We start from the raw sequence: 20,364 nt of genomic DNA on the forward strand, positions 1-20,364 counted from the left end.
GTCCTGTGTGAGTGTGTATTCATATGACAGTGATGTACACTTTCAGTACTGAGTTATTCAACATTTAAGAGGAATCCACTTATCTAACATAACTGTACTATATGCAAACGTGTCCAAAAAATCAATAATCATTTCTTTGTCTCTCACCATCAAACACACTTAGATTATATTTTTTTTTATTAAAAAAACAGAAAGAAAACTATTTTCTCACTGTCTAAGCTGTATCCGTCAAGATGTTATTTGTGCGTGACTTGTCCTCCATCACCCTGCTGCATTTCACCGGTAACTTCACTTTATGAGAGCATATTCTTTCTAATAACATCCTCATGCCGTATGTTCCATACACTTCCTCTGTTTATCGCCTACTGCTGAAAATAGAAAATAAGTCAGTATTAAAAGTTTAAATATAAAGAAGGGATGTAAAATTCAGGAAAGAAATATAGAAATGTGTCCTGGACCAGAGGCTTCAGCAGTCACACCCTGCAGTTAGGTGTGGGTTGTTTTTGTGTGTGTTGCTGAACATGCGTCATTGTGCAAGGACAAAGTTAAAGCACATACAAACATGCATGAGGTGATCAATCGGTGAGACTTTAAATCAATAACTATCACTGCTGTTGTGACATCATTATTTGGGAAAATGTCAACATAAGCTGAAGTCCAAATTGATATAAATGACAGTGTTTGATTAACTCTTGTGGGTGATTATTGGTGCAGAGACGGTGCATATGTTTACCATTTCTTCAGCTCATTTGTGTTTGCTTTTTATGTACATACTGACATGTGTGTGTTATGTGTGACCAGCCTGAGGGTATCATTACTCAAGGGTTAGCCACCTGTCACGTCAGATCAATAGCAGTGACCTCATTTAACATTAAGGTCAAAATAGATAGAGAGGTGACTTCTTGTGGTCACAGACAGTAAGGGCTGTTGCAAAAGTGCTGATATGTTCAGGGTGTACCCTTCCTTCACCCACTGGTAGATGGGATAGGTTCCCATGGATTAACTAGCTTGGAAAATGAATGAATGAATGAATAGTGATGACCAGTGAATTGTATTTTCATTGTCATCGTGATGTGACTATGCATTAACATTTAATATTGATGAAGATTAATTGATAACTTCAGTGACAAGTACAAGGCTAGTTATTATTTTTTATGCAAATCACATGAAGAATGCACCAAAGAGGGGATGTGCACTGACAAAAAAAACCCCAAACAAAACATAACGTACTAGACACTTTTAATACCCATCAGCCAAATATAGTGTAAGATTCTGCTGAAAGTTTCTGCCCTATAATTTAGATGAGATTGTCTTTGTGTGAAACTTATTACATACATATTTATATTTGAAAGTACTCCGATATTAGAACTGCACAAGGCACAAGGCCATTTGACCTTGAAAAAGTAGGTCAAGGTCATCTATTTTCAATAGGCTTCTGTTTCATGCCAAGATGCATCCACAATATAAATTTGGTGCAGATATTGCAATGCATTTTTCAGATAATGTGATTATCTCGTTGAATGGACAGACAGACAGACGGACAGACGACAAAACAATTACAACACCCCTTTGGCCATTTCAATATTTCAATATTACAGTCAGAAAACATACAAATCCACACATTCAAGTCACCTGCTGAGCTGGTTATTTGTTGACATTAGCTAAGTCCATGTTTAAGATCATGACTCTGTTGTCTACTTTCAATTTAATTCAGTTTTAAGGCTAATGACATTCATTTTGTCTTCTGTCAACGTAATTATACTTTTCTTTTTTCTTTTGTTCAGACAAGGTGTAGTTTTTAGATGTTAGCTGCTTGACAGAAAGACTGGAGTCACAGTCGAAACTATCAAGTGGGAAACATCTAAAAACTATACCTTGTCTGAACAAAAGAAAAAAGAAAAGTATAATTTCAATTTTATTTGTAGAGCCCTATACCACAACAAAGTTGCCTCCCAGGGCTTTAAAGAATTAGTTGGATATGAAAACAAACAACAGTTAATAAACAGTAGATGAAGGAAATTGATTAATGTCTGCTGTTCCTATGTAGATGGTCCTGATGCTAACCTATTCTTCAGTGACTAACATTACCTACTGATAACTGGTGGAGTTAATAAACGACAGTGTCTCAGGACAACACCGACTCCAACATAAACTTCCCCTCAGCACATGGGTGTACACTATGAGCATTTAACCAGTTGTGTAACGTCTGTCTCATACACTGACCAGTCAAAACGGGGTTGGCTTAGACTAACATTTGATCTATTATCAGAGTAGCACTACTGTTATTAATTTTGTCCAATATTTAAAAACATCCAATATGTTACTTTTTAAAATCCTGGCTTCCAAACACCATGAGCATGATAAGAAATAAAGGAGAGAGCTTCGACCTTGACACCACAAACCGAAATTTGAGCCTGTGCCATCAGTGATTCATGGTTTCCATATTAGGCAACAAGTGAGGGAAATGTGCGGTAGTACTATTGTAAGTGTTGGGTGACATCAGCAGTTTCTCTGTGTTTGTAGTGTAACGCTGTAAGGAGGGTATCAACTATCTTGGTCTCACTCAAGGTAAATCTATAACACTGTCTGCCCCGGGCCAATTCTTGGCACCACATTGCAAAAAAATATCCTCTCTCGTTACTTTCACCCACCAGATCATGGCACCTCATTTACTTTTATTTTCTTTCCCTGCTCTTACTTTACTTCTCTCCTCTCTCTCTCTCTGTCACTCTCATTTCTGTCTCCATATCTGGCTCGGCTTTTTACTCTTAGACAATGTCGATAAAGTAGATACTGTTAATTAAAGCGACAGTACAGATGTCATTGTGATGCCTTCTGAGCTCTCATCTTTAGTTAAGTAGCTCCATACCTTCACTCAGTGTACTAGGATGAGATGATTCAGAATGAGCTGACTGATACCAGACCCTCCCAACTGGCTCTCAAACTGATGTAATAAGGCATTCCGGCATATCCATTCAGTATTGTGTGTTTATGGTTCTTGCGGGAAGTCAAAAACAAAAGCCATGCATTACAAGCACCATCGAGACCGACTGTGAGCAGCTGCCATTAAAGCTATTAACTTTACGCTCCAAACAAACGTCTACGACTGAACAACATTCTTAGTGCTCCAAAAAGCAGAACAACATGCCATGCTTTTAAAGCACAGACTACAGGCATGCTTTTTACTGATTGGCTGGCTCGCTAGTAAACAGTGAGTGACTAAATTATTAAGAAACAGGAAGGTTTGGTATCAGTGATGGTGGTCTACAAAATTACTCGAGGAACAAAAGTTGTTTAAACGTAATATTAAACATAATTTAACACTATTCTCATATGATACTTGTCCTGTGGCTCATGTCATAATTTATTGAAGTTGTTTTTAACTATATTTACTTAATTTCTTTGTGATTATATTATCTTTCCTCTGCCAACCAAGTCTGGATATAAGTCTTCAAACTTTTACTGAGCAGATGATGTGAAGCTGTGCTCTCAAGAATTAATAATCACCTTTGGAAGAAGTTTTACCAATCCAATCAGAAACGCAGCGCTCATCTGTATATCAGTGTATCTGTCCAACACATCAAATGTATCTTTTTGACATTGGTATCAATGCAATTAGTCTTCAGTCATCCAGTCTCCAGTGTTTGGTATGTTGGTTCAACTTGAGCTCTTGGGTGAGTTCTTTGGATGTCGACCTTGACCTTCATTTTCTTTTTTTTTTTTTTTTTTTATACTTTATTTTTTATTTGTTTTATGAACAGACAACACAACACAGAAACTAGGCGTCACTGGTTGAACACAAAATATTTAAATGACAGACAGTAGTAGTTATGCATTGTTTTGTTTATAGTCCAGCCATTTTCTCCAGCGCTTTATGAAGATATGTTCCTTGAGCCGTAGGTAATAAGTCAATCTTTCCAAAGAGTAGATTTCCTCTATTATCTTGACCTTCATTTTCAAGGTCAAATCAGCGTTGATGCATCAAATTTGGACAGCAATGTTGACCTACATTCTTCAGGTCTCAGGGGTCAGTGCATGGTCGGGGATGGGGGTAAATAGGAGAAGCTAACACAGATGAGGTAAGGGGATAGTGATACTGGTAGGAGAGCAGGGAGCAACAGGGGTATAGGTGTCAGGCAGGAGTGGACGAGGGGTCATTACAACGTTCAGTGTTGGTTATTGTTTTTATTTTCTTGTCTTTGTGATTAGATGATTTTTTGGGTTTTTGAGTGAGACATGGATGCTGTCAGGACTCCAGAACGACCCTACAGCAGATGATTAACTTGCTCCAAATGTTAGAGGTAGCAAAGTTTAGTCCTGCTCAGCCCGTCCCACCTCCATTTAATGGCCTTGACCTCTGTGTTTTACTCAGGGACTGTCGTTTAACAGAGTGTGAGGCCAAACACCACACCGCTCTTTTGGCTTCTTTTCTAATATTTGTTCTGGGGACGAGTAGACAGGTTGTGGATTTGCCACCTGACACTGGGGTCAAATCCTGTGTTTATTCCTAGTCTTTTTTTATGCAGGTCAACTTTAGTCAAACAGTGAAGTCAAATCCTAAAGACAAGTCAACGCCATCATTAGAAAAGGACTGTCAGGTCAAATATTTGGTTGTGTAACCACTGTGTTGGTATTTTCTTCCACCGTTGCTTACTATTTTTTTTGTCAGGTCATTGGATGAGTGTTCCGTTGCTTTTGCAATTGCCTAAAAGGTTGTATCAGATCAGATTTTAAACTGATCTGGTCTTTACGGTCTGACCCTGTGTAGACTGTACATAATTAGTTTACAGAGACACAACAATGTCACCCATTAGTTTTTGAACTTCATCCAGGAGTTGTTGTTTTTTTTTTGGCTGCTGTCATGCTGGTTTTTTGGTGCCAGAAGTGGCCATATCTGGACAAAAGGGTTTTACTGCAGGAGAGTGAGGGGTAGTGTGTGAGCTGATGTTAAATATTAGTTTACTAGTACAGTTCAGTTCACATTTTTTTAAAATTTGCAAATCATTTAAAATACGTATGCAACTTGTATTTATAATTTACAGCAAGATATGATTTTGTAAAAGGGTAATCCCAGAAGCCATCCATAGCTTATGAATGGGGGCCCAAGACATTAAGCAAACAGTACAATTAATTATGAAGACAATCCCTATTTCTACCTAAGCTAAAACCTAACCCTTGCTTTAAAACAACCTTAAGGTAATTCTGTAAATACAGACAGCAAAGAATTTAGACAGGAACAACACATCAGCACGTCAGGCACATAAGGCAAAAATACAATGACACAGGCTTCAATTAAGCATATTTCAAAAGCACAGTATAATAGTTAACCTGAAATAAACATATGCATAAAAAATGTAACTTATTAATCAAAACTCCTGTTGTGATGTCAGTAAAAAATGTACTCTATAAACAAAATCTTTGAGTCTGATTGATCATGTGAGCAAGGCATCAGTCACACACACCTGTTAAGTTCTATACTGTAGATGTTAAAACCATCTATTTGCCATAAAATGGTATAAATAGAACAGTAATTTGATGAATGACCACAGAACAGAGGGTCCAAATAAAACACAAGGACAATATTGACTTTTTAAAGAGGTTAAATGTAAATCCATTGCAGACAGAGCATTTACGATTTAGAGTATAGCAGACATTAGTGGTATCATACTTCAAGATACTTCCAATTTGACTTCACTGGAGCTGCAGTCCTTGCAAAATTAATTAAAACAACTAAACACTGAAGCATCTAGCAAGGTTTTTTTTAATTGTTTAATTTTTGCTGACGATGTGATCATGATAATCATTTTATCACCCAGTCCTACTTGGAGGAAATCTTTTATTAAGAAATATTATATCAAATTCTGTGAACATGAAAACATAATTAGCATTTTCTTTCTTTTTTTTCTTTATATCATAGCTATCATATCTATCATAATTAGCCTTTGTAACATTGCTTTTGTCGTTACTTTTAGATGAAACATGAGCTTTGCTAAGTGATTGTCTAGACTCCACACTCCAGCTGACCTCTAACTCTGTCCTTTGTGTTACAGCACATATACAGACATTAAAACAGTGAGAGAAAAAAAAACAACAAAAAACAGGAAAATTAAATATCTTTTACCTGCTTCTCAAATGTGAAAACTTTTAATGTTATGTCTATGGATTTCACATTAATAACCTAATGTACATGTTACTTTAGAGGGGTTCTCATACCAGGGTGAGAAGGGATATAATGTAAGAAGGGTTGACTGCAGGACTGAGATGTCTGTTATTATACAGCAAGAGGAATTAACAAGGGGGATGGAAAGGCTGCTTCTTTTGAGGTTTATTTTTGGTCAGGACTGGATTCTGGCTTTTTTCATCTGCAGCCTCCTCCTTCTCCTCCTCCTCCTCTCTCCACTCTGCTCCCCCCGTCCTATCTTCCTTCATCTGTCGAACTCCCCTCATGACTGCCTCTCTGCATCTCAGCTGGCAGAAGGCTGCATTGTTCTGCCACACTTCTGCTACTGGGATTGTCAGAATTGGGGGGGGGTATATGCACATACGCACACATACACACATATAGGTCCCTTGTGACCAGCTATTGTGTCACATTAATCCCCTGACACTTATTTAAGCCAAGACTCACATTTGATGTCGGTTCATTCTCCTCGCTCTACAGCATCTCTCTTTGTCCCCCCAATTTACCAGACCATATATCATTAAGTACTATTTTTTTTTTTTCTTTACTTAATATTTCTTCTGTGTGAATTCATAAACAAGCCACAATTTGGTAGGTAGGGTTTAGATAAAGATAAGACTTTTAAAGCGGATAAACATGCAAACATCTTAAAAATAACCAAGAACATAATAGTATAAGAGGAAAGAGAGAGTGTTTTTTTTTTTTTTTTTTTAATGTCCATGCAGTATTAGTAAGACAGCTTTTATAGCAAATTGAAATTGCTGCTTTTTTTTTCTCAGTTTGCATCCAGGAATGATCATGAAATTGTAGTTGACTATATCCCTGCAAACAGTTCCAATCAATGTATGTATATTTTGCAGATAGTATAAGCCTAATAATACAGAAGCACCTTATACCATTGGATATGCAACACATTAAAAATTAAGTTCCTGTTTGCTTTTCCAGCTTTTTAAATGGAAATTGCACAGGGAAGATTTAACATAAATAATAAATATACTAAGACATTACTAACAATGACAGGCACCAATAGATGAAGATAAACAGTTTCTTTAATTCCATTAAATGCAGGAGCGATGGGACACAATGATGAGACATAATTAAAGGGGCAACAGAGGTTAGAGGGTGGAAATTTGGCATTTGTTTTAGTTTCATCTGTCTTGTTTTTTTTATCCAGGTGAATGGAAATGATTATCTCTACCATGCAAAATAACTGCAGTTATCTCTACAATACTGCAGTAATGTTATTGTGTTACAGTTCTTACTGGGCTATTTGCAATACATTGTTCACTGTGTTTCTGCATGAACTAAAGAAACATGGATATCCTTGTTTTCAGATTTCCAGATAAGTTGTAGTAGTAGTTTATTCGGTTGTTAAATACTTTAAACGACAAACAAAAACAGCATATCCATTGTTCCATATATAACGCGACCGAAAGGGTTTAGGCTGAAGTAAAGACTTATTTTGCCTAACCCTTTTTACAATTAACACAATGTTTCCACAAGAAAACAAACAAAAAAAAATAAATGTAATCATTGCTAAATATACAACAGAAGAGTATACATATTTCATTTTAATTCAGGTAAATCACATCCTTATTTCAACTACCGATATTAATCCTAATCTTTTAAACAAGTAATTTCTTTAGACAATGCTGAGCTCTATATTTTTGAAAAATAGCTAATTTGTACATCTTTTTAAAAGTTTTAATTGTTTTAGACTGTTTTAATCTATCTTCTAGGTCATAACATTTTAATGAGGTTTAGAAGTGTTTTAAATTTAAAACTAACTTTACGTCCTTGTAGCGGTCAACAGTTAATTGAAATACAATAGAATCTGTGCAGTATCCAAATAGACATCATTTTTTAATACAAGTAAAATGCGTGACAGCATACCACAAGTAAACCATTGCTGCAGAGATGCCTCGATTAGATCATTCTCCAGAAGTAAGGGGATATGATATGGGATGTGTTTTCTATAACAGTAATAGTAAGATTAATATAGTTATTGAAATTGCAAACTTGGTTAAGAAGCAGGTTAAATGAGCTGTGCTGTCCTTCTCTAACTTTGATTTAATTACTGCCTAAACATGAGTCAAGACTCAAAACTGTAGCTTTAAGGCACCAAATGAGAGTAATATCATGACAAAAATAAACTAGGGTCCAATTGTCTGGTAACCACTGTAACTTTAGTGGCATTATTAGTCTCACTATCACATTTTGATCTGATTTGCTCAGATATTGCTCCTATGGTAGAAATGAAACATATCATATTGTCCAACCCTGAGTTAACACACCTCATTACAAACTCCATCAAAAGTCCCATTCTTTTTATATTATATTCAATGAAAATGACTTTGTGATTACATACATAATGTCTGGTGGATTTAACAGATCACTGTGGACCATTATATTGCCTACAGTATTCTCATTTCTCATTTTTATTGTAGCTAGTGTGATCATTCAGTAAAGTAGAATAGAAATCATGCTGTTTCCCGTTAAATGTAATTTTTTCACTTTCATTTCCCTGCTTCTGCCCAATTCCTCCACTCTGCGAACTTCCTCTTTGTCCTTTGGTCTATTGTTGCAGGTGTAGTCTGCTTATTAGTGAGAATGAGTTGAAATACTTCAACCATTGTGCATTCTTCTTAGACTGTCAAAAAGTGACAAGTTAGAAAATGAGCTTGTTTGTGTCGCATTAAGATAATGTTTCATGAAGGTGAAGATAAATAGGCTTCATCCTAATACGTGTGAGCAGCCGCAACCTGGAGCTACATTCCAACACTAACAATCTGACAGCACTTTGCAAAGATGACAAAGTCAGAGATGAGTAACCTAACTGAGCAGAGAGCATTATGAATTATAGAATGGCTCCACGATAGAGCAGAAGAGGAAAGACCACTGGGGTAGAGAGAAGACAGAGAAGGTATGATGGGAAAAAAAAGCAAGGAAATAAAAGAGGTCGAGGAGTGACCAAAGGACTGTAGAGATAACATGTAGAGTATTTAAATGTTGTGTGTTTTATGCCACCCTTGCAGCAGCAGCAGCTTAAATGTATGTGTTATATGGTTGTAAAGAAAATGCAGGAACAGAGGGTTGGTGCGTTGCTTGCCAAGCGTCATTATTGGTGGATAGGAAAAACAAGGGGGGATGCTGAGGGGAGGTATTCCACATCACCCCGCATAACACACCCCCTAACAGGCTGCAATGAAGAGATACTGTAGGAGAAGTGGGGAAAAAAAACAAAGGCTGCATGATGAAATCAAATTAAAATGGAAAGGAATTAGAGATGGGAGATGGAGTTAGATCAAGGAGAGCGACTGACGAAGTGGGAGCGCTGACTTGTAATGCAGAGACGGGAGAGTGGGCTGAGAGAATGACAGAGAGGATGAGGATGTTGTTAGTTAGGCCTTTTATCCTGCCTTCCTCCGCTTCCCTGCAGCTCTGTTCTTCTTTCCTCTGCAGTGGAAGATCGACACTAAGAACTGGGACATTCACACACACACACACACACACACACACACACACACACGCGCGAACACACACATAATCAGCAGTCGTACGCTCACATCTCAGGAGGTTTAGCCTATGCTGCCTTCTCATTCCACTCAACACATTTTTTTTGTCACTTCTGCAGCCTGATAACTCTTTTGTATAGTGGTATAATAATGAAGTCATCACAGTGAATTATTACACTCATGTTAAAATGCTTTCACTGCATTAACAGCAAGGTTGTGATCTGTATTCACGATACCACTACAATCTTGGATCGTTATGATTACTGCAGCCTAGGTTGACTTTTTAAATTAAATCAAATTAAATTAAATTAAATTAAATTAAGATCCTCTATTATCAGTATATAGTACTTTTTTTTTTACCACACACTGAAATTCAACCTCTTCTTTTAACCCATCTCTAGAACATGTAGGAACACACTACACAGTAGGAGCAGCGGGCTTGCCGTAGCAGGCGCCTAGGGAGCAAATGGGGGGTTAAGTGCCTTGCTCAAGGGCACATCAGCCAACAATTTTTTCTGCCAGTCTGTGGAATCAAACTGGCAACCCCACTCTCCAGCCCTCTGGTCTATTGTCATCTCCTAACGTGATTGGCTGTTGTCCATTCTCACAATGGAGAGCTTGTAATGTGATTGGCTCTCGTCCATTCTCACAATGGAGAGCTCTTTCCACGATTGGACAAAAAGATAGGGGGGAAGACAGCCGAACCTAATCCAGGAGCGCCACGGCTGCCCCCCACTTGAAATCATAGCAGCAATTACCGGTAAATATCTGTGTTTTAAGTTATATATGTGGCTGTAAATGTCAAAGTGAGCATAAGAAATTACAGTCTTTAGTGTAAAAATTTGTTGTGAATACTTTCTTTTAAAATCAGTGGATTATACACAACTTAGACCCAAAAAGAGAATAAAAGGCCCAGCTTCAGTGTAACAAAACAAATAGGTTAGCAATTACTGAATAGATGAGTATCTTCTCATATTTTAAACAACCATTTCAGAGGACATATGGAAAAATGGAACTTTTCAGACTTTCAAAGGTCCATTTATTGTCCTGCATCAAGCAAAGAAAACAATTAATGAGATTACTGAAACTAATTAAATTGGGTTAAAAACTGCTCAGTGCATTATTAAAATAGGATAGTGGTGAATTATCATCTTTTAGGAAGAGATGTAGTCACCAAAGAATTTCTGAAATGATTCCGTTTAACGATCACTTAAAGATTTGGTGTAAGATTGTACAAAATCCATCTTCAAACTCAAAGCTGTGTTTAATAGTGAACACTGACCCTGTTTCAGAGTGATAGTTGCGTCAGGGTCGGAAGAGATGTGGATGAAGTGATTATCCATCATCGCCCATTTGTTTCTTCAGTCATTATTATTTACAATCCCTTTAAAAAACAAAATTAAATCAACACTTTTGAAAACATTATTAAATTGTAATTTGATTAAACAGTAGACTTTAAGGCATTTCAGTCAAGTTTTGTGTGGGATTTCGTTTTAAACTCGACAATTTTCAGTTTTACTCCAAATTTTCACCCTTTCCAAAACTCCATTATGACTGACTATTAGGCCCTGGTTAAACATGTTTAAGCACTGTTTAATTGTAAAATAAATACACGTGATGTGACTTACATTTCACAGTTGTACATTTGGTGATTTGGTGGTCAAAGTCATAAAGTCAGTGGTGTATCACATCCTTGATCCATGGCACAAGTCCAACACAGAGTCACGACATAGACAGGAAAAGTCTGTGAAGGTGTGAATGAAAAAGTGAAGACTTCCGCTAGAGCCTGCTGTGTTTTGAGGTGTAGCGGACATTTTGAAGGTGAACTTATGGCAGGAGTCCTGAATTTACAACCTGAGACTGTTACCCACAGAGCTTTAATGGGTACTTTGACTGGACACACTCTTTGTATGTTTTTAAGTGTGAAACTGGCTCATGATCTGCTGTGCAAGTTTAGGAAAATGTGTTTTAAAACATGAAGATTTTTTTTTTTGTCTATGACTATCCTGATCACCATCTATTTATATCTGTAAATTATATTCTCTTTTATCTATATACGTGCATTTGTTTTTTATCAGTGGTTTTCGTATTTTGAGATCCAGGTTGGGTTGGTATGGGGGTCGCCATTGGTTCTGGGGGGGGGGGGGGGGGTTTACTTTGTACGTCACAAAATCTTATATCATAAAATGTGAATTTCTTTATTTTTTTTTATTGTACTTCTGGAGATGCACAATGAAAATAAATTAAAAAACTGCTAAAAAAAAAAAAGATTTTTAATGAGCATTTTATACACAGTTAACTGAATACTAAAAAAAAATGTAATTTTTAGTTGCTCGATTAGGTAGCTGAACATTAAAAAATTAAGACACGACTGAAGGCTGGTGCCTATTGTAATAGCATCCCTCACACATTTTGCACCCTTCTCTTGAAAACGCAAAGCTTAAACGCATTGAAGCCTCATATCAGGAATTCTGTGGGCGTTGCACAACAGCAGTAAGCTTTTCAAAATCCTTCTCATGGAGCTCATTTCTGCTGCGTTTAGTCTGTTTCTTGTCAGTGACAGCTCCCTAAGACAACAGCGAGAGAAGAGATTTACCTACTTAAGGCAAGTCACTTATGCACTTCTGGGATTAAAGGGAAAACACCAGTAACCTACATTTTTACAGTATTTGTGAGATAAAGACTGGTTAGTTATCCCCACAAAAAAAGACCAGGAAACTCCACATAGAAGATGAATGAACAGGGTAGACTATTGAAATAGCAGCCTCAGCTCTGGGTCTGTGTGGATGCTAGAGGCCATGAGGGAGGAAATAGCTGTGCTGATGTTGTACATGCAACCAAAGTGCTATATTGATTTACAAAGCAATTCCTTAATTGCCTTTGGACTCTATGAGCTGTGACACTAAAGGCTGTGCTCATACAATAATAATCAACTTACCTTATTGTATTGTCTCTTAGATTTCCTCTTACTTTCCTCATCTGACTCTTTCGCCCCACAAATATGTGAACTTGAAATATTAAATATATCATATGTAAGGATAAAAGTGAAAAATGGTACAAAATCTGAATGCTATTCGACTGGTTCATAATATGATAAAATAAAAGGTGATGATATGTACATTTAGGGGCATTCAGGGACATTATGGTTGCTTGTATGCACCAACATACCCACTGCACATGCTTGGTGGTGCACTGTGTCCTGTGTGTCTTGGGCAGATGTTCATTTATTCATGACCAGTGTTCTGTGTTTGACAGGAGAGATTAAAAAAGGAGTGGTAGTTTCATGCCTGTCTTATTTATTGTAGTTTATATCAGACTTGATTAGGTATTTTGTTCAGTGTTTGGCTCTGAGATCATCATGGCATGTCGTCAGTCGTCTTTTCTTAAAGCATGAAAACACTGTGTAGATAGGATTGATGTCTGACTTTAAAGCTTTCTGTCCGTTTCCCTGCTTTCCCTTGGGCTTGTTGGTGTGTCCACTGCTTTTCACTCACCTTACACATACATATGCACATATACGCACAGAGCCTTACATCAGCACTATGTCAGTAATCCAGCAGCAGCGGATGGCCGGCGTCTACTACCGTCATCCAATGAGAAGAGAGCAGAATAGTTCTGCCAACCAACTGCAAGGAAATCTAATGAGTGACAGAGCTTGTAGCTGACAATGAAAAAGAGGTAAAGGGAGGGCTTCCTCATGCACCATGCATGTGTCTTATCACTGCTGCTGAAATGTGTTTTTTTAAAGGAGGCTGAGAATACAGATATTCCAGAACTACACCTAAAAAAAAAATAGTGCATTGTATAAAAAGATGATATTTGGAGACTCCTACTTCCAACTGCAATGACATCCTAAGGGAGGTGCAGAAAAGATGAGCTGACTGTGTGTTTATCCTCCTCCATCTGTATCTCAAGTGCTGTGAGAATACTGAGACTGCAGTAGCAAAGCAGCCAATCAGATCACAGAACCCAACAGCCAGACGGAGACGGGACAGCACACACTCACATGAAAACACACACAGGTTACCTTAATCTACCCTGTTTGTTTTCAGATACTCTTAAATTATACAATAGAAAATGCTACTGGTATTTTACTAAGAGGAAATAGACATTATTTATTTAACTGAAATTATCAGTGTGTTATTAATTACTGTAGTTTTACTGAAAAAACCCTTTACTGACATTAAAAACATTAGATTTCATTTGAGCACAGACATATCTTTTCATTTGTATTAAAAAAAAAACTGTCAGAGTGCTTCTTTTGGTGGATGCAGTACCTCACACAGACCACAAGGGACTGATGCAGGACCTGGAATTTACTGATGGGCATCCAGGCAAGCGAAAACCACTGCGTGTGTGCATTATGTCATTAGGATGTCCCGTTGCAGGTTCTAAATGTCCTAATATAGTAAAAAGGCTTAACAGTTGCTAAAACAGTAACCAGGTTGTTATGTCATTCCACATACAACTTGGTCAGCTCCATAGAATCAGTGCACACATAGTCATAGCTCAGATAACAACATCATTAGTATGCATGTTAGGGGGTACATGATGAGATGGAAGGAAAGCGCTCTGAGAATCGCATTTCAGAATATGGAATCAAAGACACAATGCTTTGTTGTGAACATTGACAATGATCTTTAGAAATCCACCGGTTTTAAACACCTGTCTTTCATCTGACATCTGTATGTTATTATGTATCTAAAAGCCCCTTATCGTGCTCCTCTATTCTGATAGGAAGGTACATGCTGATCGGAGTATTAGTGCATTTACTTTCAACACCAGAAGCTGTTTAAACATCCTACAGTGTCCCGTGAACCCAGTGCTTCACTGCAAATCCGGGAGATTCAGTTGCCATGGCAACTCCCTTTCTTTCTGCTGTTTCCTTCTCAGTCCCTTCACATGTGTCATAAAACACAAACGACGGATCATTAAACTGGGTTTTGTGTGTGTGTGTGTGTGTATGGTGAGTGGGGTGTATTTCATGATAACCTCCAACGTCAGCATCCTCCACACTTCCCTTGGTGGCAGATTCCTTTGCCTGCTCTTTATATGATCTTTGGAGTTATCAGTGAAGTGATTCAGATTGTAATTATATTGTCAATGATATGAGACACCTTCTTTTAAAAGCTAAAAGGATACATGAGAAAGCCACTGCCAGAGACGCACATTAATTAGTTTGTTCTTTAAGGCAAGGCAAGGCAAGTTTATTTGTATAGCACATTTCAGCAACAAGGCAGTTCAAGGTGCTTCACATAGGACATTGAAATACAATGACAGGGAAAAAGAAACACATTTAAAAAATTATAAAAGAAACATGTAAAAGGTGATTAAAAACAGCAAGTAAGAAAACAACACATAAAATCCAAAAATATAAAAACACACACATATTAAAGTAAGAGTTGCAGTGCAGAGTTTCGAAAGAGAATATAAAATTTAAGCAAAAAGCCTTTTAGTCAAAGGCAGCAGTGAACAGGTGAGTCTTTAACTTTGACTTAAAAGGACTCAGACTCTCAGCAGACCTGATATTTTCTGGCAGTTTGTTCCAGATATACGGAGCATAGAAACTGAATGCTGATTCTCCATGTTTAGTTCTGACTTTTGGAACGCAGAGCAGACCTGCACCAGACGACCTGAGTGGTCTGGATGGTTAATACTGGACTTTAGTGTTTATTACAAAGTTATTACAAGTTTATTATATAGAAACATTTATCGTAATTCTTACCATTATGATTAAAATGTTTTATTTTAGGAAGCTACTGGTCTGATTTTCATTACAATGGTTTTTAAAGAGTATTCAAGGCCTTTGAAAGAGTTCCACTGTGCACCAGCTGCACGTGATGAAGGTCCCCATGTGTAGATACCATTGGGATTAGCTTCTAAACATGCTGCATACCAGAACCCCCCATAGCACAGCATTGCACAGTTTGAGTCATGCTGATCTTGATCTCTGTCAATGGTGGTGAATTTTTGTCCATCGTGAAATTTTAGTGAGTCTCCTTACGGAATAATCAGGGAAAAAAATAATGTTAGTCAACAAAATACTAAAACAAACCAAAAACTTTAGTCCAAGTGGCTTTTTGACTTTTTTTGTAAATTGTTGATAAAGAAAAATATGTTATACCTGCTGCTCCTTTGACAAAATTTCCCAAGTTTAGCTGGTATCCATCGGTCTCTGATCCTACAGCAAAAGACGAATAATGCGCATAGACCCTCTGGCCCTCGAAGTCCTCCAGGTCTACCCTCAGCTCATAAGTCTTGGCCTGGGTCAGCAGGTGCATTGTCTCCAATCCTAAAAGATAAACCATGAGGCAACTGTCATTTTCTCAGAAAGTCCGGTTCGGTTGTGGTTTGAGTTACATGCAAGCACTACTTTACTAAGAAGCATTCATTTGGTGTTTTAAATCATTTTTATAGGTTTTATAGTTGCATTTCTAGAAATGTATAGTCTACCTGTTTTCATATGGTGTTCCACTTTTGAGACTTTGCACTCATCTAATGGTATAATTTAGAGTCAGCATAAACAAGCAAGCTTTTAATGATTAATTTTTGATTTGCTAGCTTGTGCAGTTGTTTTGTGTGGCTGTTTATGTATTTATTCGGTTTATTTATTACATTTTCAGTTTAAGGCCCACTTTCTAATGAAACAAGGTGATAGGATTGATCAGCTTTTCTCTTCTGCAAATTCTGCTCTCAAGTCCATCATTTCACATCTACCATTGTCAGTTAAAATTTTATTGTCTATTTACACATCCAGCCTTTATGAAGAAACATTTGTATTCATTTGGTATCATGTTTCTGGCCACATAATCCATATTAATCCAGTATTGATCTCCTTTTACCTCTGTTTTCGGTCATTCCCATTCCCATTTGAAACAGTTAACCAGATCTTTGTTAATTGTTATTGAATAGCAAACAGTGAGTGGTTTTAGATATTTTTACTACACATACCAACCTGTTGGGACCAAAAGGAACACTATAGGAGTGAGTATTAAACTGTAACATTGTAGGATGAAACACTCTTAAGTGTGGAGACTAAATATATTTAAATTAATCCCTATTGGTAGTCCCCTTTCATAAGAATGTCTGTAATAGCTGAAGTAATTAGGCAATATTAGCAATAGGGTAATTAGACTTGTGGAGATGCATCGATTTTAATATTATTTTTACAGTTATTAGCTATTGAATACCATACCCAGCCAGTACTCTCCAGCAGCACTGCCAAATCCATTTTTGTAGTGCTCCCACTTTCTGTAGAAGTTTACTGTGCCATCTTGTCTACGCTGAATTACCTTTGTTTGGAGGAAAGAAGGTGAGTAAACAGTGAAATCAAAATTAACAAGAACTTAGAACATAAGCAAATAAAATATTTGTAGACATTTTTGATAACTTTATCCATCCATCCATCCATCCATAATCATACTATATAATGCACGTTCTGTGTCTGATCGATCGATGTTGCAGCACAGGAGGGCGTCTGTATGGATTTTCTTCAGCCTTCACAGGTCCAATCGCTGCCAAACTCGCCAAATGAATAGAAACATTACCTGACTATCTACTAGGCACAATGTTATGTCCGTATTCAAATGTTGTGAGGTGTGCTGGGCGATTTTAGCCTGTCTCTACTTTGAATTCTTCATCCCTGCCGCTATACTCCATTTTCGGAAGTGGTTATTTTGCCATTCATGAAATTTCTACTGCTAGCAGACGTTGCTACAATGTGAAGGCTGCAGTTCACTACCGCTGTATGAATTTTATCATGCTTGACAGGCCAAACAAATACATGCTCTTCCCTTCATGGCTCACATGTTGGCTCAAATTATTACCAGCACAATGCATGATTAAATGGTAGTTTACAAATGGATAGCGGTGGCAGACAAGTTCTACTTATCATGGTATCGTACAATGGGACCACGGGTACAATGCTGCTAGTATTCTTAATGCATCATCATCAAGTTCAGGTGAATTCAGGATGTGCAGGTGAAAAGCAACAATATTCTCATCACCTGGTTAATCTTAACGTGGAGAATAACTCTTCATTCATTTGCCTGGTATCCTCTGTGTCTTACCGTCCACTTCTCTGCAGTGTTGTCGACATCATCTCTGCTCATGTCACAGTAAACCTGCACAGGAGAGGTGGGACCTGCTGGGTAGATGGTGTACACCCCGTCCTGGCCTGAGCCTGCTCTGTAGATGTCACTACAGTCTGTGGGAACAGAGGACTGATAAGCTGCTACTGGCAACAGCACCGCTAGCAGAACCCTGAACTGTAGTGAAGACAAAAAGAAAGCATTTCTGTCAATGATAAGAAATGTAAAGAATAGGTGTGTCTGTACAATGGATAGGCACTGATAGATGTTTTTTTTTTTTTTTCCTGTAGCTTACAGTCTTATCCAGAGCCATATGTTTGTGCTTGTTAGTAGTTGTCAGTGACCTCATGTACTGTCCTATTGCAATATTGACTGACAGTGAAAAAGAAGAGCATATGGAGGGAGTTCAGGGGTTGAGTGTTTAGCACAGGTTAACCTAAATTGAACAAGTGGAAGAACAGTCATAACGCTGCTCGGGATGCACTGTATTTAAAAGTCCAGTGTTCAAAGCCAGCTGTCAAATTATGATTTGCTTATTTTTAAACTTAAAGGAGTGATATTTTCTTTTTTTAAAATGGAATTATGCATTTTTAAACATTTCCCTGTGCTCTGCATTAACTGTAAATGCTATGCTTGGGTCTGAATTCTTCATTAATTAAACTCCACAGGTCCATCTTCAACCCTATTTCTGAGTAATGACACCAGAAAGGTCGTTTTGAGCGCTGGCCCTTTAAATGCACATGAGCCACTTCATGTCCCACCCCACCGTTCAACCAACAACTGAACATTTTCCGTTAGTCTGCCCCAGGGCAGCTCTGGCTACAAACGTACTTTACCACCACCAGAGTGTGAATGTGAGAGCGAATGAATTATGAATCAATAATGTAAAGTGCTTTGGGTGCCTAGAAAAGCACTATAGAAATCTAATCCATTTTTATTGTAGGTAAATGGCTCGAAGTTTGGACATATTTTCAGTATGGACTACAATTGCTACTGCTGACAAACAATTATGGCGTACTCAGAAATGTTCGTTGGAATTCTTGACCTTATATATGCAAATGTTGTGACGCAACTAGTTAGAGATGCAACAAATTAAGCAGGAATTAAAACGGGTTGTAGAAATCCACTTGATTTTTGCCAAAATGAATATAAACATAGCTTTGCCTCACCATGGAGGGTTCAAATTCAAACTTTTTGAACTATTAGGGTCCAAATACACAAATAAATGTTCCAAAGACTAATAAAAGTGGGTTTAGCAAAATATGACCCCTTTAAATTAGTGGTCTTGTCTTATAGGGTTACGTCTGGATTCCTATTATACTCATATAGACAGGCTTATGATGTTTTGTCTTTCAAAGAGAGCTGGGAAGGACGGCGTTTCTTTGTGGCCATTCATACTGTTGCACTTTCCATTGCTTGTTTGACTGTGAGGCTGCCTGACCCTTGAGAGGAACTGTTGGTACTCCAAATTTTGATGCAGGAGTTGCAAACTGCTATTTAGCTATGGTTCCCAAACAAATCATTTTATACTATGCCTGTTATTATTATCTTAAAGTCTTTTCTTCGCACCTCTAATTTGTACATCACAAAACAACCCCATTCACTCGCACATAAGCCAGGGCTGTCAAAATTATTCCATGATATCGCAGTTATTTGAGCTAACCACAATTATTTTGCATCACTGTGTTAGCTATCCCCATTCGTCTGTGTAAAAGATTATAAAATACATAAAAAAAATCTGACTGGCATTCATTTAATGATTATATCTCATTGCATGTCATCTGAACTATTAATTTCTTTCTTTTGCTTCTGATGAAAAAAACAAGCAATTTTTTTATTATTATGCTGTAATTTTAGTGGTGAGGCATGACCCATTTTCTTCTTCTTCATAATGTTATATCCCAAGGAAAACAATATAAACACAAGTTAAAACTATTACCACATCACATTCCAGGTGCTTAACACCCATTCTATTCTATTCTATTCTATTCTATTCTATTCTATTCTATTCTATTCTATTCTATTCTATTCTAATTTGGTTGTATTTCAGTAAAAAGCTTACCCAGTATATTGAAGCTAAAAGCCAAACAGAAGTGTGTTTTTAATTTCTGTCCCAGTATTTAGTTCCAAAAAACTTGCTCTTCTTTTTTGTCATTAGGTGTATTGTATGTGTCTAAATAACCTGTTATTAGCCTTATACTACAATAGTTGCATTAAATGTAGAGAAAAATACGTTATTCTTGAAAATTGCAATTAATTGTATAACAATTAATCATAAACTAAATATAACTTTTAATTACATACCATGATTATTTTACCAGCTTGTATTTTGATTGAAGTATTATGACGAAAATACAAAATTAATATCCTGAAAGGCAAGCAAAAGGATATTATTAGCATGAAGAATTTCTGTAAAGTTGAAACATTCTCAGTTTAAAGACAAATGGCTCTGTCAAACTTACCTGTATGAGAACCTTGACACTCCACATGGCTTCATAACTTAGACAGATCCTTTTATATTAGTGCATATTGCAACAGGCAGTGTTTTCCCTTTTGCAATAAGTAACATATTGTTTAT

The 20,364-nt window shown here is 37.2% G+C and overlaps 2 protein-coding genes across 31 annotated transcripts in view; one reads left to right on the forward strand and one right to left on the reverse strand.

Moving 5' to 3' along the window:
• Positions 1-20,364, forward strand: part of LOC115439715 (ankyrin-3-like) — a 157,397-nt gene that overhangs the window by 38,202 nt on the left and 98,831 nt on the right. The window lies entirely within an intron of this gene.
• Positions 15,445-20,275, reverse strand: LOC115439658 (microfibril-associated glycoprotein 4-like). Its single transcript, XM_030163526.1, has 5 exons — positions 20,249-20,275; positions 17,766-17,963; positions 16,892-16,988; positions 15,821-15,988; positions 15,445-15,695 (listed from the first exon to the last, which is right to left on the reverse strand). The coding sequence occupies exons 1-5, from the start codon at positions 20,273-20,275 to the stop codon at positions 15,445-15,447; spliced, it is 741 nt and encodes a 246-aa protein (XP_030019386.1).

This window comes from Sphaeramia orbicularis, chromosome 19 (genome assembly GCF_902148855.1).
Source record: "Sphaeramia orbicularis chromosome 19, fSphaOr1.1, whole genome shotgun sequence".
Lineage (NCBI taxonomy): Eukaryota > Metazoa > Chordata > Actinopteri > Kurtiformes > Apogonidae > Sphaeramia > Sphaeramia orbicularis.